The 25,488-nt window shown below is 37.8% G+C and overlaps 1 protein-coding gene across 1 annotated transcript in view; it reads left to right on the top strand.

Moving 5' to 3' along the window:
* The window catches only part of Dpyd (dihydropyrimidine dehydrogenase), an 819,213-nt gene that overhangs the window by 25,585 nt on the left and 768,140 nt on the right, over nt 1–25,488 (top strand). The window contains exon 2 of the mRNA XM_040751969.1: nt 22,611–22,721. Coding sequence (XP_040607903.1) covers nt 22,611–22,721 — 111 coding nt within the window. The remainder of the gene's footprint in view (nt 1–22,610; nt 22,722–25,488) is intronic.

Below are 25,488 nucleotides of genomic sequence, written 5' to 3'. Positions count from 1 at the left end.
CAATACTTTGTTTTTTTTTTTTTGTTGTTGTTGTTGTGGTTGGCTTGTGTTTAGTCAGCAATGAAAATAACACGGTTTGCTGTGTTCTTTGCATACAGTTGGTTTGGTTGATCCTCCCCCTCTACTCCTGCCCTCTTTTACCCTTCTGTCCTCAGTAGTTTTTCCCTTTTATTACATTATGTACTCTATTTTCTTCACACTCTCCTCTGGCCATACTCACTCTCTTATCTCCCACATGTGTACATTTGTATAAAAGAATAGCAGCTAGGGTCTAATTTGGGAGTTTGTGTCATGTGTCTGTGAGTATGGTATATTTATTCTTACCTACTTTTTAATTTAAATTGGGAACAAGATTGTTTTACATGTCAATACCAGTTCTCTCTCCTTCCCCTCCTCATCTGTTCCCTCCCACCTACTCACTCTCTATCCCAGAAACTTTCTTCTCCATGAGTGATCTTCCAAGTTTGTCATATCCTTTGGAGCAGTGCCTAGGCCCTCCCCAGTGTGTATAGGCTGAGAGAGTACGTGGAATGGGCTCCCAAAGTCCATCTGTATACCAGGGATAAATACTGATCTACTTACCAGAGGCCCAATAGATTTTCAAGGCTTCCTAAAAGACACCCACATTCAGGGGGTCTGGATCAGTCCTATGCTGGTTTCCCAGCCATCAGTGTGGGGTCCTTGTTCAGGTCAGCTGTTTCTGTGGGTTTCACCAGAATGGTTTTGACCCTTTTTCTCATCACTCCTCCCTCTCTGCTACTGGATTCCAGGAGTTCAGTTCAGGCTTTACCTATGGGTGTCTGTTTCTGCTTCAATCAGCTACAGGATGAAGGCTTTAGGGTGGCATATAAGGTAGTCATCACTCTCATTATTGGAGAAGGGCATCTAAGGTAGCCTTTCCACTATTGCTTAGATTGTTACTTGGTCCTCATTGTAGATCTCTAGATGTTTCCCTAGTGCCAGATTTCTCTTTAAACCTACACTGACTCCCTCTATTATGGTATCTCTTTTCTTGCTCTTCTTTATTCTTCCCCTGATTCAGTCTTCCTGCTCCCTCATGTCCTACTCTCCTCTCCTCTTCTCCCCTTCTCTTTCTCCTAATTCCCTCTCCACTCCTCCCATGCTCCCGATTTGCTCAGGAGATCTTGTCCCTTTCCTATTCTCCAGGATACCTTAGGGTCCTCCTTGTTTCCAAGCTTTTCTGGAGGTGTGTGTTATAGCCTGCTAATCCTTTGATCTATGTCTAAAATCCATATATGAGTGAGTACATGCCATGTTTGTCTTTTGGTGACTGGGTTACCTCAATCAGGATGGTTTCTTCTAGTGCCCTCCATTTGCCTATGAATTTCAAGATTCCATTGTTTTTTCACACTGAGTTGAGGGGCATCTAGGTTGCTTCCAGGTTCTGGCTATTACAAATAATGCTGCTATGAACATAGTAGAACAGATGTCCTGGCTGTAGTAATGGGCATCTTTTGGATATATGCCTAAGAATGGAACTGCTAGATCTTGTGGTAGACTAATTCCAATTTTCCTGAGAAATCTCCATACTGATTTCCAAAGTGGCTATAAAAGTTGGCACTCCCACCAGCAGTGAAGGAGTGTTCTCCTTTCTCCCCATCTTGTCCAGCATAAAATGTCATTTGTGGTTTTGATTTTAGCCATTCTGACAGGAGTGAGATGGTATCTCAGAATTGTTTTGATTTGCATTTCTCTAATGGGTAAGGATGTTGAGCACTTTCTTAAGTGTCTCTCAGCATTTTAGACTCATCTGTTGAGAAATCTTTATTTCTCTACCCCACTTTTTAATTGGACTATTTGGTGTTTTGGACACTAGCTTCTTGAGTTCTTTGTAAATTTTGGAGATCAGCCCTCTGTCAGATGTGGGTTAGTGAATATCTTTTCCCAATCTGTGGGTTGCCTTTTTGTCTTGCTGACTGTGTCCTTTGCCTTACAGAAGCTTCTCAGTTTCAGGAGGTCCCATTTATTAATTGTTGATCTCAGTGTCTGTGATACTGGTGTTACAATCAGGAAGCAGTCTCCTGTACCAATTTGTCCAAGGGTGATTCCCAATTTCTCTTCTATGAGGTTCAGTGTGGCTCAATTTATGTTGTGGTCTTTGATCCATTTGGATGTAAGTTTTGTGCATGTTATAGACATGGATATATCTGCCATCTTCTACATTTCAGCCTCCAATTATGCCAGCACCATTTGTTGAAAGTGCTTCCTCTTTTCCATTGTATAATTTTAGCTTCGTTGTCAAAAATAAGGTGTTCATAGGTTTGTGGGTTAATATCGGGGTTTTCAATTGATTCCGTCGGTCTACCTGTCTATTTTTGTGGCAATAACAACTGTTTTCAGGACTGTAGCTCTATAATAGAGCTTTTAGTCAGGGATGGGGATGCCTTCAGAATTTCCTTTATTGTACAGGATTGTTTTGGCTATCCTGGGTCTTTTGTTTCTCCATACACAGTTGATTATTGTTCTTTCAAGGTCTGTGAAGAGTTCTGCCGGTATTTTGATAGGGATTGCATTGAATCTATGGATTGTTTGGGGCAAGATTGCCATTTTTACTATGTTGTTCCTACTTTTCCAAGAACATGGGAGATCTTTCCATTTTTTGGAATCTTCTTTAATTTCTTTCTTTAAAGACTCAAAGTTTTTTTTGTGATATAGGTCTTTCACTTTTTGGGTAGCATTACCCCAAGATATTTTATGTTGTTTGTGGCTATTTAAAAGGGTGATGTTTCCCTGATTTCTTTCTCAGCCAATTTATCATCTGCATATAGTGGGGCTACTGATTTTTTTTTTTAGCAAATCTTGTATCCTACCATTTTGCTAAATCAGCTGTAGGTGTTCCCTGGTAGAGTTTTTTCAGGTCACTTACAAAAACTATCATATCATTTGCAAATAGTGAAAGTTTGCCTTCTCTTTTCTGATTTGTATCCCCTTGATCTCCTTTTGTTGTCTTATTGCTCCAGCTAGAACTTCAAGTGCAGTATTCAAGAGATATGGAGACAGTGAACAGCCTTCTCTTGTTCGTGATTTTTGAGGAATTGCATTGAGTTTCTGCCCATTTAGTTTAATTTTGGCTGTTGTTTTACTGTATATTGCTTTAAATATGTTCAGGTATCTCTCTAGGGCCTTTATCATGAAGGTTTTTTCAGCATCTAGTGAGATGATCATGTTTTTTCCTTTTGTAGTTTGTTTATTTGGTGAATTACATTGATAGATTTTCGTATGTTGAAACATCCCTGCATCTCTGGGATGAAGCCTACTTGATCGTGGTGGATGATTTTTCTGATGTGTTCTTGGATTCTATTTGCCAGTATTTTATTGAGTAGTTCTGCATCTATGTTCATGAGCGATATTAGTCTGTAGTTCTCTTAATTGTGCCTGTGTGTGGCTTGGGTACCAGGATAATTGCAGCCTTGTCAAAAGAGTTTGGCAATGAACCTTGTGCTTGTTTTGTGTGGAACAATTTGAGGAGTATTGGTATTAGCTCTTCTTTGAATTTCTGGTAGAATTCTTCACTGAAGCTATCTGGCAATGTAATTTTTTTGGTTGGGAGATTTGATGACTGCTTCTATTCATTAGGGGTCTGCCTAAGTTGCTTATCTGTTCTTGATTCAATTTTGGTAATTGATATCTATCCAGAAAATTGTCCATTTCCTTTAAATTTTCAAATTTTGTGGAATACAGGTTTTCAAAATATGACCTGAAGATTCTCTGGATTTATTCAGTGTTTGTTGTTATATCTCTCTTTTCATTTCTGATTTTGTTAAATTGGATGTTCTCTCTCTGCCTTTTGGTTAGTTTGGATAAAGGTTTGTCTATCTTGTTGATTTTCTGGAAGAACCAACTCTTTGTTACATAGATTCTTTGTATTGTTTTCTTTGTTTGGGCTTTATTGATTTCTGCCCTCAGTTTGATTATTTCCTGGCGTCTACTCCTCCCGTGTGAGTTTGCTTCTATTTGTTCTAGAGCTTTCAGTTGTGCTGTTAAATTGCTAGTGTGACCATTCTCCAGTTTCCTCATATGAGCACTCAGTGCTATGAACTTTCCTCTTAGTACTGCTTTCAAAATATCCCATAAGTTTGTATATATTGTGTCTTCATTTTCATTGAATTCTAGGAAGTCTTTAATTTCTTTTTTTATTTCTTCCTTGACCCAGGAATGTGCGTTGTTCAAATTCCATGAATTTGTAGGTTTTCTGTTATTTGTGTGGTTGTTGAATTCTAACTTTAAAGCATGGTGGTCTGATAAGATACAGGGGCTTTTTCCATTTTTTTCGTTGAGGTTTGCTATGTTTCAGAGTATGTGTTCCAATTCAGAGAAGGTCCCATGTGTTGCTAAGAGGAAGGTATATTCTTTTGTGTTTGGATGTAATGATCTATAGATGTCTGTTAATCCCAATTGCGTCATAACTTCTGTTACTTCCTTTGTCTCTTTGTTAAGTTTCTGCGTTTTGGTCCTGGATAGTTGCGAGATTGGGGTGTTGAAGTCTCCCACTATAATTGTGTGAGGTTTTATGTGTGATTTGAGTTTAGTAGTGTGTCTTTTATGAACGCAGGTGCCTTTGTGTTTGAGGCATAGATGTTCAGAATTGAGACTTCTTTCTGATGGATTTTTCCTGTGATGAATATGAAATGACCTCTTTCATCCATTTTAAATGATTTTTGTTTGAAGTCCAATTTGTTAGATACTAGGATAGCTACACCAACTTGTTTGTTTCTTGGTTTCATTTGATTGGAAAATCTTATCCCAACCCTTTACTCTGACCCTTTTTTAGGGTCTCTATTATCTTCATGAAGTTGTTTGTAAGGTTTTTGTGTTCTGCTTCATCTGTGTTGGGATTTTCAGGTCTTGCTGGTATATAGTCCCTAAACTCTGGTGCCATCCTGTTGGTTTTTCTGTTGTTGAGTGTGTTCTTATATTGTTATCTCCCCATCCCATCTTCCAGTTGTGCTGGTGTAGTCTCTTCCTCTCCTGGTGGGTACGGATCCAAGATTCTCTTCTGGTGGGTGCAAGGGGGTCTGATACTCTGATGGTTCTCACGGTGGGTGCAGGCGGGGTGAGACAGTCCCTCGCCTGGTGGATCAGGGCTGGACTAGCACAGTACTGTCAGTATACTAGTGGTTGCTTGTTCTGCCTGGGGCGAGTCTACCTGCCTGCAGTCCCCAGTCCAGGAGTTCCCAGAGTGCAGAAGCAGAAATGGGACCTAAGGCAGGGACCGAAGCTCACCTATGGCTTGAGAAGGGGTGGGAGTAGCCCAGCGATTTCAGCAGACTGGAGGTTGGTGCGTTGGGAACAAGTCGACCTGCCTGCTGTCCCCTGGCCAGGAGATTCCAGAGTGGGCAAGTGGAAATTGGCCCAAGGTAGGGGCCGAAGCCACTCTTAACTATTTGTGTTGTGAGTCTTTCTCTATCCTGCCAGCTAGCTCCCAAATCATAACATGGAGACACTTATTATTAATTTTGAAAGCTTTGCCAATAGCTTAGGCTTGTTTCTAGTTAGTTTTTAAATTTTAAGTTAACCCATTTCTTTTAATCTACTTCTTTTACATGGCTCAGTTGCCTTTATTTTGTAATGGCCTGCTGCTTGCTCTGCATTCTGGCATCTCTACTTTTATTTCCCCCAACATCCTTTGTGCCTGGAAATCCTGTTATTGGCCATTCAACTTTTTTATTTAACCAATCAAAATGACAAATGTTTACACAGTGTTATCAACTATCTCACAACATTTACCCCTTTTTGTCTAAATAAAATAAAACTGTTTTAACTCTAACATAGTAAAACTATATAAAAGAACAATTATCAGGTAAGAATTACATTTATAAGCGTCCATTCCATTTGCGTTTGGCAAATTTGGAGAAAATACTCCATTATTAATCAATCCTACCTTGGTGAGTCCAAAGTTCTGTACCTAATTTACCTTCTATCATGACTAAGGAAAAGTAAAGCTGTAAGTATCTACGCTTAAACATTATCAGAGACCCAAGAAGGATTTGCAATTTGGAATTGCAAAGAAAGCAACTTCCAAAACTAAGAAATTATAGTGGCTGCCTGGACAGTCACTTCAAGGTTCCTCTTCAGCATTGGGGCATCTATCTTCAGCCTAGAGGTCTAAAATATCTGAAAGACTTCTTTGTGAAGCATGAATTTTGAAGGACTGATCTAACTTGTCTTGGTAAAGTTTGTTACATGCTTTCCTTTGTGTTATACTTGTTCAATTTGGACTGTATTCTGCCAGCAATAGAGGCAAGGGAAGTTTCTTTTCCCAGGGACTACCTTTTGCCACAAAGAAAACAAACTCCATTTGGAGATTCTTAGATGCCCATCATCCCCTGTCCCCCTTTTTAAAAGTAGATTGGTACTGTCAAGAGCAGATGTATCTCACTGTCATGAAAATCCTTATGTTATTAAAACATTAAAATGTAGATCTCTGATGCCTTTGAAGACCATTTGTGACATTCCTGAATTAGGAGGGAAAGTCCAACGAATCCTGGAGTACATTTCTATACTAATAAACTAAATACTGGCAGCCCAAAGAATTTGTGAAAGGTTAATTCTGTTCTCTGAAGTTCAGGGGTGAGCTTAGGCACATTAATATTCAATTAAAAATAACAACCGAGGATAAGGTTATTATTATTTTATATATTGCTTTAGGTTTTAAGTTATTTTATGTTAGATATTTATGCCCCTGTTCTGGAATTAATTGCTTATTTTTGTTGAAGAATTGGGGTCTTTTATATGTTTTCACCTAGTTGATGCTACTTTTTAAATGGTAACTACTGGGTACTTCAGTAGTTCATGATGCAGCTCCAAAGAGGCTTTCTTCCTTGATGGGATAGGACTTTCTGATGATGCAGGCTTTGAGGATCACCTATGTGTTCATAAATAACCTGTCATGACTCTCCTGAAGTAAGTCCAATAAACACATTGGCACACACACACACACACACACACACACACACACACACACACACACACATACACACACCATGCTTGCCTGCATTGGGCTGAGGGAATATATTCTGTTTCTTTATTGCAAAAAGTTTCAATAAAGAACCCAAATTACCGTTCTTAAGTGATGAGAATAAAAGTGGCAGAGTAATTACATGCATGCCTTTCATGTCACTTTAATGTTATTCAATACAGTAATGTATCAATAACTAATAGACCTAGTCTCACTCCTAGATTTGATTTTCCTCGCAAGATCAAAAACATTTTCCATATCAGCAAACATCTTTTACCCCCAGGATTTAAGTACCTATTTCTAACATGTTTTACTGTTACAAATGGATATATCGGTGTCAGGCATTAGATACTTTCTGTAGTTTCCTTGCTGCAAATTATAAATTTTCTTTCTTGTAAAGGATGTCTTTGTAGAGGATCAACTTTTGAAATTTTAATGGTGCAACGTGGCATAAGCTGTTTCTTAGACTGACTTTGCTTATGTAGATCATATGCTTTAGTCTGTGAACATGCTTGTCATCCTTTTATTTTTATTTCCTCTCTTTTTCTCAGGTGGTTTGCAGCTTCTCTTTGTGGGTCATGACTTTCTCACCTTGTATACTGAAATTTGAAACTTCCACCCTAGAACATCAAAGAGGAAACGTGCTGTTGCCTTGGGTTTCCCATCACAAAGTGTTGATTTTGGAGCAGCTCTGTTCTGCTGCTTCAGCACGGGAGCTGCTGATTACACTTTGGCAGGAAAGTGAGGCCAAGGAACGTCCCTCCTTCCACAGTGCTGTTAATCATTACAAGGCTTGAGATCTGTGTAACTGCTGACAAGTGGTGAATATTGTCTTATTTGTCCTCTGAAACATAATAACCAAACAGGATTCTGTTTGTCTTTTTAGTTTCCAGAAGTTTTTGCTTCAAGAAAACTTTTCTTCTTTTGTGCTAAGGATTATTTTCTCATTAACGCACACACACACACACACACACACACGCACATACATATATATATATATACATATATGTGTGTATGTATATTATTTATTTTTGAAATATAAATTACAATCACAAATGGTTGCTTTTGGGTTTCACACACCAGTTTGATGGGGGGAAAAGTGTACTTAAATGATATCCTATCCTGTGTCAAATGAGTAATAGTGCCAAATTTCTTCTGAGGCTCATGGGTCCAACATAGCAGAGGAAAGACTGATTATTAAGTTTTGGAAGGAAGGATTTTTTTTAGAACTTAGAGTGTTCCTTGTAACATTAAGCAACTGCTTCCTAGTGATGCAAGCAAAGGTTTGGAAATAGAATTTCAAACCCTTAGTGAGTAATGAGTAGTTTCACCAGGAAAGTTGGGTCACAGTGCAGTTCAGGCAACTGTAAAAGGAACTTCTTTTATAGGCTGAAGAACTAGGACTATCAAAGGTCCAACCTTATGTGACTGACATGAACAGTTATGTGTGAGTTGGGTAATCGAAGGACAGTCTATGTAGAATAGCCACAGTGTGAATTTTGCTTTACAGAGGAAAATGTGGTATTTTTGATGAGAGAGAGAGAGAGAGAGAGAGAGAGAGAGAGAGAGAGAGTATGTTGGTATTTATGATTCAAATAAGTTTAAATCAAGATGGAACAGGCACACAGCTGGATTGCATGACTGTTACAATGACTGACTGCATTAGGAAAGATCCAAGAGCCATTTATTGTGGCCTAGCTGAGTAGAGAATTTATTGTAATAAAGATAGTGACTAGAAAGCAAGGCCTTGGGGTACTGAGATCAATCAATTGGTGAAGTGAAGACCTTAGTTTGAGCCTACATAACCTACAAATCACAGATTTAATGAGGGATCCTGCCTCCAAAACTGAGGTGTGGAAAGGTTGTGAAAAACACATGACATTGTCTTCAAACCTGCACATGTACATGCACACACACAGATGCATGTACATGTACATGTGTGTTTACACACTCATATACACAAGGAAGAAGCAGAGAGACAAGTGAAGAGAGTGAAGAAACAAGAGACAGAGAGGAGAGAGACTTTAATGCTAGAAATCAAGCCAAGCAAGCTTCTAGATACAAGAGTGAAACAAGAATGCTGTATATTTGTAAACATTATGAGTCAAGACTCATTCCAAGATCCATAAGAAAAATAGACACTTTATGATTTCATATTTTCTTTATTTTAAATAGTCTAGCTCCCCAACTTCCCACATTAATATCCTTCTTAGAGCACATTCCTTATGATCATCCCGTAGTTAATAAAACCTGAAAGAGGAAAGTCACTTTGATTACTTTAGTTCTCGTTTAATGCAAACTGTTTGCTACTTCATGTGTTTCCTTTTGGTGGTTAGCCCTAAGGTTGGCACACGATTAGTCAATATGTAATTCCTTTTTTTTCTTTTTGGTTTTTCAAGACAGGGTTTCTCTGTGGCCTTGGAGGCTATCCTGGGACTAGCTTTTGTAGACCATGCTGGTCTTGAACTCACAGAGACCCTCCTTCCTCTGCCTCCTGAGTGCTGGGATTAAAGGCATGCACCATCACTGCCCAGTTTATTAATTCTTTTGAACCTGAATATCAAGTTACTCATTCAGTTTAATTCATTTTTAAAATTGTAAGCTTAACCCTGGTTTTTCTTTTGTTTTTGCTACTGTATCTTTTTTCTCAACTTTATTCTTTGTTAACTGGTATTGTTTTACTTTTTATCATGCTGATATACATTTACTTCCTGAATTCAAATGACTCTGGCCCATGTGAGCCCATCAGTGTGAAGTAACATATGATCTTCCATTATACCCTTGTTATATCCTTTCCTAAGTGTTTTTCCATGATGTATTATTTTTAATTTCCAATGGAAAAACCCAGTTAATACAATATCTTTGTGTATATTCTTAATATTTTGTTCTTTAAATTGCTTTTTTTCTTCCTTTTTTATTTAAGTTAGAAACAAGCTTGTTTCACATGCCAATCCCAGCTCCCTCTCCCTCCCCTCCTCCCAATCCCTCCCTACCAGGCCCCCTACACCCCCACCCAATCTCCCCTCTGATCCCCAGGGAGAGTGAGGCCCTCCTTGGAGGATATCCAGAGTCTGTCACTTCATCCAGGATGTAGAGTCTAGGCTCTCCTTCAAGAATCTAGGCTGAGAGAGCATCCCTCATTGTGGGATGGGTACTTAAAGTCTATTTGTATGCCAGGGATAAATATTACCCAAGGCCCCATAGATTACCTAGGCCTCCTCACTGACACCCACATTCAGGGGGTCTGGGTCAGTCACTTGCATTCCACACAGCCACCAATCTAGGGTCCAAGGGCTCTTCCTTGTTAAGGTCAACTGTTTCTGTGGGTTAAACCAGCCCAGTATTAACTCCGTTGTTCATTAGTTCTCCCTTTCTGACACTGGATTCCAGGAGTTTAGTTCAGTGTAGCACAGACACTGAGATCGACAATTAATAAATGGGACCTCCTGAAACTGAGAAGCTTCTGTAAGGCAAAGGGCTCAGTCAACAAGACAAAAAGGCAGTCCACAGAACGGGAAAAGATATTCACTAATCCCACATCTGACCAAGGGCTTATATCAAAATTTCACAAAGAACACAAGAAGCAAGTGTCCAAAACACCAAATGACTCAATCAAAAAGTAGGGTACAGAACTAAATAGAGAATTCTCAGTAGAGGAGTCGAAAATGAAGGAGAGGCATTTAAGAATTTCCCTAACCATCCAGGAAATGCAAATCTATTTTGAGTTATTTTACTCTGAGATACCATCTTACTCCTTTCATAATGGCTAAAATCAAAAACTCCAATGACAGTTTATGCTCGAGAGGATGTGCAGAAAGGGGAACACTCCTTCACTGTTGGTGGGAGTGCCGACTTGTAGAGCCACTTTGGAAAAGACTAGGAGGACTTTCTCTCACTGTCTTCATATAGAAACAAAATTAAAAGGTAGAAATCTACAAGTCAGCAAAAGGATCTTCACCAAGGACCAAATTGTACAGAAATTTGACCTTCGACTATTCTGCCTTCAGGATTGTGAAAAAGAAGTTGCTTAAGTTTGTTGCTTAAGTCAGCCAGTCTATGGTATTCAAGGGCTGTATCTTAATAAGATGCACCAATGTCTACATCACATATACTCATTATGCTCTGAAATTATAGGTATTGTGTGGTTAATGGATTGGGATTTGGCTCAGTGTCAGGGCAGTTACCTAGCCACTGTGAGACTCTGGGTACATTCCCTATTACCAAAGTGGGGGTAGGAAGATTCATATGTTAATATCATATATATATATATATATATATGGGGGGGATGTGTGTGGGTGTGGATGTGTGCCTTTTGTGAATTTTCAGTCTTTTAAAGAGAAAATGAACTTTATTAAAGTCAGTCTATTGAGTGATATTTCCTCTTAAGTCAAAGAAGCATGTAATGTAAAAAATTCTGGCAAAGACAGACTAGAGACTCATGTGATATACCCCAGATTGCTTAGTTGCACAGTAACATGATAGATGGGATGTTTTAAGATGTATGAACTATTTTACTTAGGTTAACTATTTGTTCAATAGAGATGTATTGAATTTCCCAGGTGATGTGATCAGCATCCTGGAAGTGTTCATTCACTTCCAGTTGATGAGTTTCATGATGTTTTATAAATTCATCATCTTTTTCATCTGCCTTGTCTTTCCTAGAATTGAAATGTAATGTACGTTCACCCTAACATGTCTATCCCCAAGTTCATGAGCTATGTACAGGTCTATGTATTACAAAACAATATCTACATTGTTCTATACCTGTAATGGATGTTAAAATGTGTATTTGAATTTCATGACACTTCATAGTGCCTTGCTAATTTGTGCAGAACATTGGCATTTTCAGGCAATCTGCCCTTGCAATTGATGGTCAGGAAGCTATGATAAATTCAGGAATCCATGACCTATTTGATTTCATCTGAGATACATCTCTTATTTTAATTCTGTCTTATTTATAGTTTTCTTTTTGTCTGTTGCCTTTGTCTTTTTGCATATTCCTATACTTTTCAAAGCAATCCTCTTGTATTCAGAACTGACATTCAGAAGCACCAATATACATTGGCTGAGTAATTACAAAAACCTATTCATGCAACTGAACTTCTTACTGCCCACCAGGTAATTTTCATGTTTTGTTATAATAATAAAAGCAACACTATCAGTTCAGTACTATTATTGATCACTGTTTAACAGTGAAAGAAGGAAACACGGATGGCTTAAGCATCCTGAAAAAATAGAAAAGTTAAGATCTATGACCAAATGTAGCATAAAACACTTGACATAATAATTAATAATGCTTAACACAGAGTTGCAGAGTTGTAAGATATAGAATCTTGACATGATTTTTTTTCATCTGTTGTTTTTAATAATAGTGTGTTAGTCACTGTGCATGGAAGGAATATTGGAGCTAGCAAGAAAAAGTTAAGAAAAGAGGACAGCTGTCCTTTAATATCATTACCTGGAAACGTGGTCTAACTTAAGGTGTTGACTAGGAGTTCATTCTGAAGATGACTATGAACACATGAGAGTCCTTGGCCAAAATTAATGGCCAGTGTCTTCCAAGGACTTAAGATTCTAAACTTGCTTGTATCTGGTTTTGTGGACATGGGGGATCAAAGAAATTCACTCTCCCCTCTTTTGCCCATAAAGCAGGAGGCTGGCCATACCATCTCTGAGCACATTTAAAGTTCACAGTTCGTAGAGAGATTTTTTTAAAAAACTCTCCCTACCCTATGAGTAATGACAGACATAAGAACTGGTGGGGTAATTGGTAGACACTGAAGATCAGCAAGTAAGTACCAAATAGGATTTACTGGGCAACAAATGCATTAATGGATGGCCTATCTGCTTTCCTGTTAGTGAGAGAATCTGCTCAGGTTAAAATAGTGTTAGCTGAGTGTGTTTACTCAGGTACATGTAGAAGAAAATACATTGTTATGTCAAGATTAAATGTGTATGACAAGTTAGGACATAAGCAAAAACAGTATGCTTTTAGTCACTTGCTTCCTTTCAGCCTCATCCAGGGAAAGGACCTATTGAAATCTCAGACAATGCCATCAATGATAAAATTTAAGTGTAATTTGAGTAAGATAAAAATTTAATTGATCAACTTAGCATGTACGCTCCAAGTGTGAGTACATATGTATTATTGTTATAGTTCAGAATTAAAGCAAGGAATTAGTGTTGAGTAGATAAAATTTGTTTATCATTCAAATATAATAAAGGGTGAAAAAACTTAATGGTACATTGTATTTAATTAATAATTACAGTTATATAAATATTGGCACATTTTTGAAAGAAGAACATGTGGCCAAATGGCTTCATACATCTGGAATTTGAGCTCCAAACAATACTCAAGTTCCAATAATTTGCGACCAGGGATTATTGATTTTATCCAGGAAGAGTGGGCATGTGATTGCAGGTTATATGGCCATTCTTTATACTCTCTAGATCAAGGCACAAAACTCTTGTTTTATTTTAATTTTAAATAGCTTGTTTTACATGTCACCCTTTAGGTACAAACTTGCAGTGTGTTGTGTTTCAGGACTTCTCAATCCTTTATGTATAATGTTCCCAGAAAACAGTGACAACATGTAACTTACTCATCAGGTTTTGTGTAGAGTGGGTTTGAATCATACTAAACCATTTCTGAAACCAAACAAAATTCATGCCATGAAGTTTTCTCAAATTCTCTTTTTCCTGCCTCCATATTCACCACTTCATTCTTACAATGATTCCAAACCGACTAGAAAACCTAAAGCCAGATTCTTCGATGAGAGAAAAGTTACTTTCCATTAGCAGTAACTTGAAATCTGAGAGGGTTAATGGGCTTCTCCAAGTGCTGAATGTATCCAGAGAGTGGACCCTGTGACCTGGTAAGGACCTGGCTTTGGCCATTTCTTAGGAATTCAGAACTCACTCTTATTATTCTGCCAGTTACTTGCTTATTGATGATATTGACTTTGGGTTTTAAAAAGTCTTGCTTTGGAAAATTGTTTTGAGCAGCTCTCAATCACTCATATCCTGTATTCTTATTTTATATCACTTTTCATCTGGGAAATTATTAAGTCAAATCCTTTGTAACCATTCTCCACAATCCAATTTATTTTTACCCGAGATCCTCTGAATTCAACTCAATGCCTTCTCATAAAAGGTTAACCCAATATTTCATGCTATGTTATACTTTTATGTTTGTGTGGGTGAAAGAAAAGTAACCATGATAAGCAGCCAATAAATTGCATTCAGAATGTTTATTTCCAAAAGTTACATTACTATGCTGGCATAGATAAATGTAATCATTTATCACAATATGGATTGAGGATGTAAAAGGTAAAATAAATGCAGCCATATTTCTTTCATGATTCCTAGTTTGTTTGCTTTAAATGTTGGCCAGGATACCTTTAAACTCATTCTTTTCTTTATTGACTTGTATTACCATGTGATATTTTAGTGATTCAAGTATGAAAAGGTAAGGCAAAGTACTGTTTTTATTTTTAAAGTTTTTTAAAATTTCATGTTGCATTCCAAACACAGTTCTCCCTCCAACACCTCCTCCTGTCCTTCTTGCCTCCACCCCCCGGACCTCCCCCACATCCACTCCTCCCACAGGGTAAGGGCTCCCACGGAGTGTCAACAAAACTTGACCCATTAAGTTGAGGCAGGATCAAATCCCTCCCCCCTGCATTAAGGTTGAACATGGCATCCCACCCACCTAGGGAATGGGTTCTTACAAGCCAGTTTATGTGCCAGGGATAGATACTGGTTCTGCAGTTAGGCCCTTTACGTAGGCAATAAAGTACTGTTTTTATAGTGAGAAATTATCTTTAATTTTTTTTTATAAAATGAGATTCTTGAATTTTCTTAAATTGACATCTGGCTGTGGAATTTTTAATTCCAAGGATTATTCATTTAAATTTAGTGTGAGTGTCTCATTGAGAAGACACAGAAAACTAACCTGATAGAGTGAAGATACCACTCTGTCATTTGTAAGAATGACTAAAAATATTTTTATCACATTCATGCAAGTAAAGCAAGTCCCGAAGTTTTAATTAAAATGAATACAGTGTACAGTGAAACTTGGTGAATGCAGCATTTATTATTTTTCAATAACAACTTTATGAAGATATAGTTCCCATATCATGGCACTCCCTAGCAAAGGGAAAACATTCAGCTTTTTTAGTGTATTCATAGAGTTGTACACTACCAATACACAGCCAGCTTGCTTCATCACTACACAAAGAAACCACACATGCTTTAGTGGTTATTTTCTCCTTATCCCATCCCTCAATCCTAGGCAACCTCTAATCTGCTGCTTCTCTCTGCACATTTGCCTAGTTGGACATTTCATGAGAGTGAAAGAATACAATATGTGGACCTTTCTGTTTTTTAAATTATTGTATTTATCGTTTGCGCCCATCTACATTTTTCATTTGAACATCTTCATGTTGTCACTTTCTAATTTCATTCTATTATGCTTACAGAATTACTTTCCATTCCCTCTTGTTCATTTAGGGTATATATATGTATATGTGGTTTGTGTGTGTGTGTGTGTGTGTGTGTGTGCATGTAATTGATGCATGTACCTGAGTGTTTATGTATGTGTTCATGTTTGAGAGTGCAGGCACGATTGTTGACAGTCCATGAGCACATTAGAGTACAACTTCAGGTGTCAGCCCTTGCCTCTACCTCTACCTCTTCTGTGACAGGGTCTCCCTCTGTTCACTGCTGTGTTCACTAGGCTAGTTGACCTTTGGCTTCTGGTAATTCTTTCTCTACATCTCACCTTGCCATGGGAACACTGGCATTACAGACATGTAAATGGAAGTTTTTCTCCCACCAGCAACTCCCAGATAAACACACTGAGACTTAATATTACTTATAAATGCTGGGTCCATAGCACAGGATTATTACTGGCAAACTCTTACCCTTAAATTAACCCCTAATTCCTACTTAAAGTAATCCATAATTTAGTCACGTGGTTTGGTACCTTTTCTCAGAATAGCATGTGCATCTTGCTCTCTCCGTGTCTTCTGGCCACTCTCTAATTCTGCTCTTTCTCTTCTCAGAATTCTCCTCATCTGTTCTTGCACTCAATCTCTTCCTACCCAGCTTTTTATTAGCAAATGAGGGCAATACACATTCATAGCGTAGAAAAATGTTGCTGCACAGCACAGACACATGCTATTTTGTATGCTTTGTGGGTTCTGGGGAGCCAAACTCAGGTCCTTAGGCTTACATATCAAAGGCTTTATTCACTGAGCCATCTCCATAAACCGAGGCTTGTTTTTTTACAACCAACCAGAACAATTCCTTCTTGGAAAGCTTCACACATCCAAGAGGAATCCATGTTCTGTTCTCTTGGGTTGCTCTTTTTCTAGTCTCATTGGGGAATTGAGAAACAGAAAACTGGGTTCAATTCTTGTTTCCTTGCTTTTCGGTTTAGTTTTTCTGGCTATTATTTAATATGGATCATTAGTATTTCCTATTGTTATTGTCTAGATATTTGTTTTTCCTTCTACTCTGTCAGGTTTGTGTGTGTGTGTGTGTGTGTGTATTTTGCCTTGTTTCTCTTTTTGGTTCATGCTTATTTTGAATTGTTCAAGCTTCCCAGTGTGTAAGACTTTTTCTGTTATAAAATGTCCCTCTTTATATCTAGTAATGCTTTGTTATTTCAAGTCTGTTCTGAATTTAGTGTGGCCACTCCCACCTTCGTAAGGTCATAATTCACATGGTAGTTTAAAAACTCTGCCAATTTTTCATGTTATTTTTATCATTGTCTCTATAATGTGTCACCTAGTGACAAAGCAGCATGGTTGGGTCTTGTTTTTTTATCCAGTATGACAGTAGACATTTCACCCCAGCTTCTAGAACTCCACAAGTATCTATATTTTATTATTGGCTTTTGTGCTTCATTGTCTTTTGCTGTTGTTGTTGTGTTGTTACCATCTGTTTCAGTGGTCCCAGGGAATCTAACCCAAGGCTTCTCTCCTCTTCATGACATCTTGGCACACGGCATCATGGTGAAAGTATGTGAAAAGGGAGAGAACACATGGTGAGGCAGGGACACAGATCTTTTGGGGAGGGTGGTCTTGAACACCGCAAACAGACACTGCTTCTTTAATTAATCTTTTAATTTTACCACACTGGAGACCAACCAAGGTTCTAATACATAAACCTTTGGGGACATTCTCATCCACTTCCTAACCATAGTATATGACATATATATTTCTTTGCAACACTTAGAATCTTGTTATAGTAATTTGCCATACTAATTTTGTGCTCTCAGGACAGGAGACTTGTGTCTGGGTAGATGATTAATGGAAGTGTATTTGCCCTACAGTCTGAACCTCTGACATCTTTACATAGTACAACACTAGACATGGGCAATGTTGTGTTGTAATAACAGTGTTTTTGTTTTTTTTAAAGGATAGCGTTCATTAAATTCTTTGAAAGATGTATAGAATGCATTTTGATTACTCTCATAGGCACCCTTTTTTATCGTCTTTCCACTCCTGCCGATGCTCACCTCTCCCACTCCATGCAAGTCCCTTTCCCATACTCATGTCTTTTGTTTTGTTATGCACTGAGTTTACCCAGGGTCTTCTGTGTGACTTGGGGTTCGTACAGTGGTTTCAGCAGAGCTGCTGTACACATTCCTTTTGAGATCCCTCTGAATATTTGTCTGTTCATGTTGCTAGTACACTTAGTCCCTACTTTGTATAGTTCCCTGAACTGTCAATTGCACTATGGTATGAATCAGCTGTATTTGGACTTGTTTGTGAGGGTTACTTTTGCGTTGAGTCTTTGAGGACTTCTCTTAAGAGCTTATTTGGCCTGCTTCTGCTGTTCTCCCTGGTGAATTGTCTGTCATGTTATGTCTATTTATTTCATGAAGATGCCAGACTCTTGTAAATTGTTTGCCATCAAAATCTTCATTGCTCAGAAGTACAGTCTTAGGCTTGAACTTCCCCACACAGGGGTTGAAGTAAATCCAGTTCATGTGGAGAATTGCTTGTTCACTCCACTGTCTCTTATTTTAGGAATGTCTCTGTGTCACACGCAGCTCTAGGACTTGGGGTTATGATAGTACTTCTCCAAAGTGACCCCTGACTTTATGACCAAGGTGCTGGGTGTGAACAGCCATCTTTGGTTTTCTCAGTGAGTTTCTCCCCTGGGCAGTCTTCATCATACTGTAAAAGGTCTCCAGTGTTACTATTGATTGTTGCTAGTATGGTGCCTTAAAGGTGGAGACTGTATCCAGCCAGTGAGAGCTGAAATGGGTTCAAGGAACTCTGGGCCAGTAACCTGTGTTTTCTTGAAAGCACTGTTCATGTGATGGGTGGTGGGGCTATGAGAAATTCTTCCCTGAAAGGCATTAGCGATGCCACAACATTCAACTGGATGTTGGGACAGAGGGAGTTTTACCTAGTTGTTTGTACTCTCATGGGGCGGATTGCCATGACATGGAGCTGGGGGATGGGAAACAGTGGTGGTTGGTATTTCAGACTCCATGGACTCTCAATGTTCTTTTTTAGTTGCAGCAGAATGTCTTCCATTGATGTGTCTTTTGTTTTTGTTTGCCTTTAAGAGTTTTTCCAGAGAAGTTAAGAGACATTCTCATCACTGTTTTGCTGGAGTTGGTATATATGGGTCCTTAGATACCATTTTGGAAGTGAGCTCTTTTGTGTTTATCCTTTACAGTGTAGTCAAGGACACACATTGATTCCATGTTTTGTTATTTTTTTAAACATTAGGGGAATTGATATTAATGATTTTTCTTTTTTCTTTGTATTTTTTGCTTTTATTTATTTTTTCCATTATATGTTTATTTAAATGAGAAATATGCTTCCTTCACATGTCAATCCCAGCTCCCTCTCCCACCCCTCCTCCCTTGTCCCTCCATCAGTCCCCTCCATGCCCCCACCCAATCCCCACACCATTCCCCAGGGAGGGTGAGGCCCTCCTTGGGGGATCTCCAGAGTCTGTCATTTCATCTAGTCAGGACCTAGGCCCTCCCCCATGTGTCCAGGCTGAGAGAGCATCCCTTCATGTAGAATGGGATCCCAAAGTTCATTCATACACCATGGTAAACACTGATCTGCTACCCAATGCCCCAGAGTTTCCTGACTTCCTCTCATCCTATTCTCCTATATTCTTCTCTGATATTAATGATGTTTTTAAAAAATTTACAGTGTGTGTGTGTGTGTGTGTGTGTGTGTGTGTGTGTGTATGCATGTATGTACCCATGTGTCAGGGTGCATGTATAGAACCAGAGTACAATATGAGTTGGTTTCTTCCTTCTACCATGGAGTCCTGATATTTGAACTCAAGCTGACTGAGTGCCTGCCCAACATTATTCTTTACTGAGTTATTCAAATGTCATTTAATATTTCCTATACATGTAGTTATAACTATTTTCTACATTAGGCATAGAAAGACTTTATCTGTGGATAAATCTGAATTAAAATCTCACAAATTGTATCTCAGTCCCCTTTGCATTGTAAATATGGTACTTGCTCAGCCTCAATTTATTTGTTCATCCAAAATATAGCTTTAATGGTAGATACTTTTAGCCTAAATTATACAGTGCATGTAAAAACATTCTAAAACTCAGGGCAGCATTATTACCATTTTAAATTAAGTGCACTATGCAATGTATCTTTTCCTGATTTCATCCTTCTATACTAAATACAAAATCCATCTTAAGCAATGTTTGTACTTTCTACCACTTAAAGTCTTTTGTATCATCATGTGATAAATATTCTTACAAATCAGCTAAATTATCACCCAGAAAATGATTAATTTAGGTGAACATATAGAACTGAATAATGCAAGATGGGAAGGGCATTGTTAACCATATTTAGTAGTGTAAGAATTTGTCTATTCATTTGTCTTGGTGTTATGAAGAGTTTCATGGAATCCTGATACAGATTCATTTTAATATGTGGAAAAGATAATCTTGGTAGGCCAATTTTGAAGGAATTATAAAATCTAGGCTGGAGGAAGTTCCTGAAGTTACTAGTACAACAGGATCTGGATTCTCAGGACCCTGTCAGAACCATATCTATGCATGGCATGCATAAATCATGTAGGGGGATTATTGCTGGACATAGCCTCTGGAGTTCATCTTTACTCCACATTCTTTTGTATGGAGTTGTTCTAAAGTTTAGGTAATATGTTATATCATGTACTTTGTTTCATACAGTGCTCTTCCAGTCTAGGTAAAAAGGATAGATAGTTCACTGAATGTTATATGGCCAGCGTTTGGACATGCATGTGTGCACACGTGCACACACACACACACACACTAGCAGTTTTGCATCCCTCATTATGCAGATATGAGCATGTGCTTCGTCCTTGGCCTTGCATATCAGACACTGAAAATCAGGCCTACAGAATCAACTAAGCTGTGATCATAAGGACTCACAGAGACTAAAGTGACAAACAGGGAGCCTTTGTGAATCTGCACTTTTGCCTATATGTTATGGTTGTTGGCTTGGTGTTCTTGTGGACTCATCACAGTGTGAGTAGGGCATGCCTCTGACTCTTTTGTCTGCTTTTGATATCTTTTTCTTCCTACTGGGTTTCCTCATCCAGCCTTGATATGATAGTTGGTGCCTAGTTTTATTGAAACTGGTTGTGATGTGCTTGGTTGATACCCCTGGGATTAGAACTAGGAGTGAGGGTAGGTGGGGAGGGTGGGACTGGGCAGAATGGAGGGGGAAGAAATTGTGGTCAGGATATAATATATGAGAGAAGAATAAATTAAAATATTAAAAACATCACCCGTTCTCTAACCCCCGGTGGTCTTAGTTTATGAGGGAAGAAAGCTCCCATGGTAATTGCTCAGGTTAGCCTATCCTTGTAGAGATATTTGAGGGCTCTGAAGCAAAAAGGTAGATCTGGTCAGGGAAGCATTTGTAGAGAAGAGCTTTGAGACACATGCTCTTGTAGGTGACTGCAGTAAAGATTGCAACTGTGATTTCTAGTTCAGAACTTTTGATTTTTATATGAATTAAAATCTCTAATTTCAACCATCTTGAAATTTCTTACTAGTTTAAAATAAATTACTACCCAATTCATTAAACTTAAAACTGTTGTGTGTTTTCTGTCCTTTTTTAGGAGTGATCTTCATGTATGTATGTACTTTACATGTGTATGTGCATGTGTGTGTTCACATGTCTGCTATGCACATCTGTGCGCAGATGTATATACATGTGTGCATGTATGGCACCTCAAAGCTGATACTGGGTGTCTCACATAATCACTCTCCACCACATTGTTGCAATATGTCTTGCTGAATCTGGATCTCATTTGTTCTAGGCATTCTTGCTAGCCAGCTTACCCTGGAGATCCCAGTCTCTGCTTCTAGAGGGCTGGAGATACTGGCAGCCACCACCCTTGCCTGGCTTTATACCTGGGTCCTGGGAAACTGAATGTGGATTCTTATGCTTGCCCAGAAAACACTTTAGTCATTGGTCATATCCAGAACCCCCTTTTTTCCTAGATCTTTTCTCCTGCTATTATATGTTGCCTTTCACCATGTCAAAATTGTTCAACTGTGTTAGCAAAAAGGTTGACTAGGTTGAACGGAATCATTTGTCATTGGAGATTTTCCTCTGGTAAATTAAAGTTTTTGGCTTTTTGTTGGTCACAGTGGTTTATGATTATTATTATGATTTATTTTATTTTTGAGATTGTAATATAATTATACAATTTCCCCTTCCACTTTTTCCTTCTAAAGCCCTTCCATATATCCAACTCTCTTCAAAGTCATGGTATCTTTATTCATTAATTATTTTTACATGCATATACTTATACATATACATATACTCTTAAATATAACCTGCCCAAATTGTATAATGTTACTTGTATGTGTGTTTTCAGAACTGAAAGTTTGGTATTGGATAATTAGTTGGTATGCTTTTCCCTGGGAATAACTATTTTTTCCACTATCAGCATTCCTTAATTACGTGTAGTTCTTTGTGTAAGGTTGGAGTCTCATGATTTTTCTTCTGTTCACTTTGGCATGCCTATTTTTCTTGTTCAGCTCATGTTTAGGCAGTCAAGTTGGTAGATATATGGGTATAGCTTCTGTCATTACTGGTAGACATAATCTCAAAGCAAACACCTGATCCTCTGGCATTTTCAATCTTTCTACCCCATTTTCCACCATGTTTCTTGAGCCTTGGGTGTAGGAGTTGTTTTGTATATGTATCCATTGTGCAATAATTTTTTGATAATTATTAGAAAGGGTATTAAGAGTTATGATGTTCACATTTTATCCAGATATGATTGATTAATACCAATGGTGTTTTATTTTCTTGGTTTTATTCATTACAACTTTGGTTCTTCTTTGCTTTTCCACCTTGTATTGTGATATTCCTGTATAGGTCCTGGTTTAAGTCTAAGACTTCTTTCTTAATTTTCTTTAACATCATTATATGAACTTTGGATCATTTTCTAATTTGTTTGAATTACATCTGATTTTTTTCTCTATCTCATGTACCACAAGAGTTTTCACTTGTAGCTAAGTCCCTACTTAAGGAAATGGGGTAATACAAATAAATATTTATTTGTTTCAATGCTAACATGGTTATTTATGTTTGCATATTGTTTTTCTTGTATTCAGAATATCCTGGCTTTAAATCCTCGAATTCAAGCTCATGCAACACTGCGTTCCACTGTGGCCAAGAAACTAGACAAGAAACATTGGAAAAGAAATTCTGATAAGAACTGCTTTGTAAGTATCACTGACACATGATTTACTGCTGACAATGATTCCTCATACTGAGGCAATGTCATTTGTATCCTTAGAAATGTAATTAAATATCTACAAAGTGCTGCTGTGCTTTTGAAGTACTTTAAACATTTTATTTTTGATAAGTCTCAAACCAATGTTTCTTTTTCTAAATTGTATTAAATTTAGCTTAAAATTGTTTTGTGCAATGGTAACATGGTGAAAGATTTTCTACACCATAATTTCCAGTGTCACTGAGGATGGTGTGACACACTACTACCTATTATCTGGAAATATGTTCCTGGGGGACATATGACTACTACGTGTCCAGTATAAACAGCTGACATTCCCAGGTTTTTACCTGCTTGCAAGACCAGAACTCACTGTGTAATCGAGACTGGCTTCATACCCATGTGATTCTCTCTATCCTCACCTCTTGTGTCCTAAGGTTGCAGCTTAAGTCACAACATCCAACTTAGAATTTTCATCTGTGCCTACGTCACAATCACAGGCTTCAAGATTATAAATGGCTGTTAGATAGGACCTCAAAGGCGGTGTTGAAAATGTTTTGTGGGCTACAAAATTGTAAACTGGAACGGATTTCCTTTTTACTGAATTTCCTCCAAAATGAGTTTTCCAAATTAATTAATAAGGCTGGAGCTGTATTTTGGTGTTTGTTCTCTGGATGCTTTATATATACTGTTGCTTAAGATGTGTGACTTCATGTTCATCCTTTTTGTTCCTCCTTACATTAGAATGATGGGGCAGGCACTTGTGGATTTGCTTATTGTACCTGTTACATTTTTCTATCATGGGCCACCCTACAAAGGGTTCTGAAAACAAAGAGACAGGCAGGGTATGGTATGAAAAGATCTCTCAATCAGTTGCAGCCATGGATTTGACATTGTTTTTCTTGGTCTGCTCCTGAGAGCTCTATTCCCTACCAGGACATTTTCAGTACAGGTCTTTGAAAGGACACTTAGTGTAGCCCACACTGGATCATGTGATGACATGTTATGATCTTTTATAATGATAGCAACAATTGAAGAGCAATGAGAGCAGAATGGTATAATCTTCAAACTTACCTGTTAAAGGCTATCAAGAATAACTCATTTTAAAGATGTGAGAGCTATGATCCAGAGACATCAGATGCCTTCCCTGAGGCCTTTCATTCATAAATGATCTAACATTCTTTGGTCCAGGTTCTATTTAGAAATAGAATTTTTTCTATTATGATTGTTATTATCACTAGCATCTTAGGAAAATAATCAGTTTATTCCAGATGTGATCTTATATATTGAGTTTTTCATGTCCTGTCTTCCAAAATATATAATTACTCAAGGTAGTATTGAGATGTTTTCCCAACTAAGTATTTATTGTTTTGAATTTGTAGAAAAGCCTTCTCGTGATATATTTGAGACTATTCATTAATAATAATTTTACATGATAGGATTGCTATTAAAACCATTCAGTTTTTGTTATATTGGAGACTGTCTGTGATTACGATGTTGGCAGGGCTGAATCCTGCTGAGACCTTTCTATTTGTCTTATCAATACTTCCTGCTTCCAATGCTTTCTGTTTTCATGTAGTCTTACTGTTCTACTGGCTTATTTTAATCTGTTTACTTCCTTAAATACTGTCTTTAAGTAACTACATTTTGAGGTACTATGGGTTTTACAGAGTACACATTTCAACTTATGCAAATAACTTTGAATTATCAAATACATCCAGTGATTCATCTTATAGTAATATGTCCTATGGAAAGAATTAAGAATTAGGTATACATTAATTATGTAGAAAGAGGATTATTCTAGGCATTATTTATTTAGTAGAGAAAAAATGTAGAAGAAAATACTCTGAATTCCAACTACTGTGTCATGATTAACTAATTAAAGCAAATATATTCAGTGTTAAATTGTATGACCATTAAAATTATTTTTAAATAGTTAATACACTGAGTTAAACAGTCACAGTATACATTACATACAAAGCACATGATATATATATACATATATAATTGCATTGTGTGTACTTATATAAAACTGTACCTTTGTGCACATCCACAAATAATAAAAGTGTCCTCATAGTTATTAATGGTGGTTATCTTTAAGTTCTTGACATTTTTGTGTATTTTGGATTTTATATAGTGAGTAGATATAAATGGGACAATAAATTAAAAGCTTCCAATCTATGTAAAAATAATAATCCCATTGTACAAGATCTGCTGAAGATGCAGATCACTCTATAAACTCCAGTGATATTCAGATATGGAGAGAGGAGAGCAGTGAGGTTCACTTCTGTGGGGAGATCAGGAGCTAGGGTGCAAGCTAATTCTTAGTTTACCAATTGATAAGCTTTCCTTCCTCTGCCTAAGAATCCCCTGCTGATGTAAAACACAGAGATGTTGTTATCAAGGATATGATTTGATTTTTACTTTCTATTATTTCTGTACTCATGGCACACCAGCAATACTCATTTCTGTTTTCTCTAGCCAAAAGAACAAGTAAGACAGACAGCACTCAGACAGGCAATAGCTACTCTAGCCAAACACAAGAAGACAAGAAAACAGGAATCCCTTTACAAAGCACACTAATGGAGCAAGTGGATAACCTCAGCTCCCACCCTTTCCTGAGATAATGACATACCCAAGGTTTCTATTGGGGTGGTGTCAGAGACCAAGAGATCCTTGATATATAGACTAGGCTGAACTTGGACTTCCAGAGATCCAATTGCCTTCATAATGCTCTTATTAATCAGTGCACTACCACA

The sequence above is a fragment of the Mesocricetus auratus genome, unplaced genomic scaffold, assembly GCF_017639785.1.
Source record: "Mesocricetus auratus isolate SY011 unplaced genomic scaffold, BCM_Maur_2.0 Super-Scaffold_100009, whole genome shotgun sequence".
NCBI classification, from domain to species: Eukaryota; Metazoa; Chordata; class Mammalia; order Rodentia; family Cricetidae; genus Mesocricetus; species Mesocricetus auratus.
The sequence above is the reverse complement of the archived record's forward strand: the minus strand, read 5'-3'. Positions and strand labels throughout refer to the sequence as shown.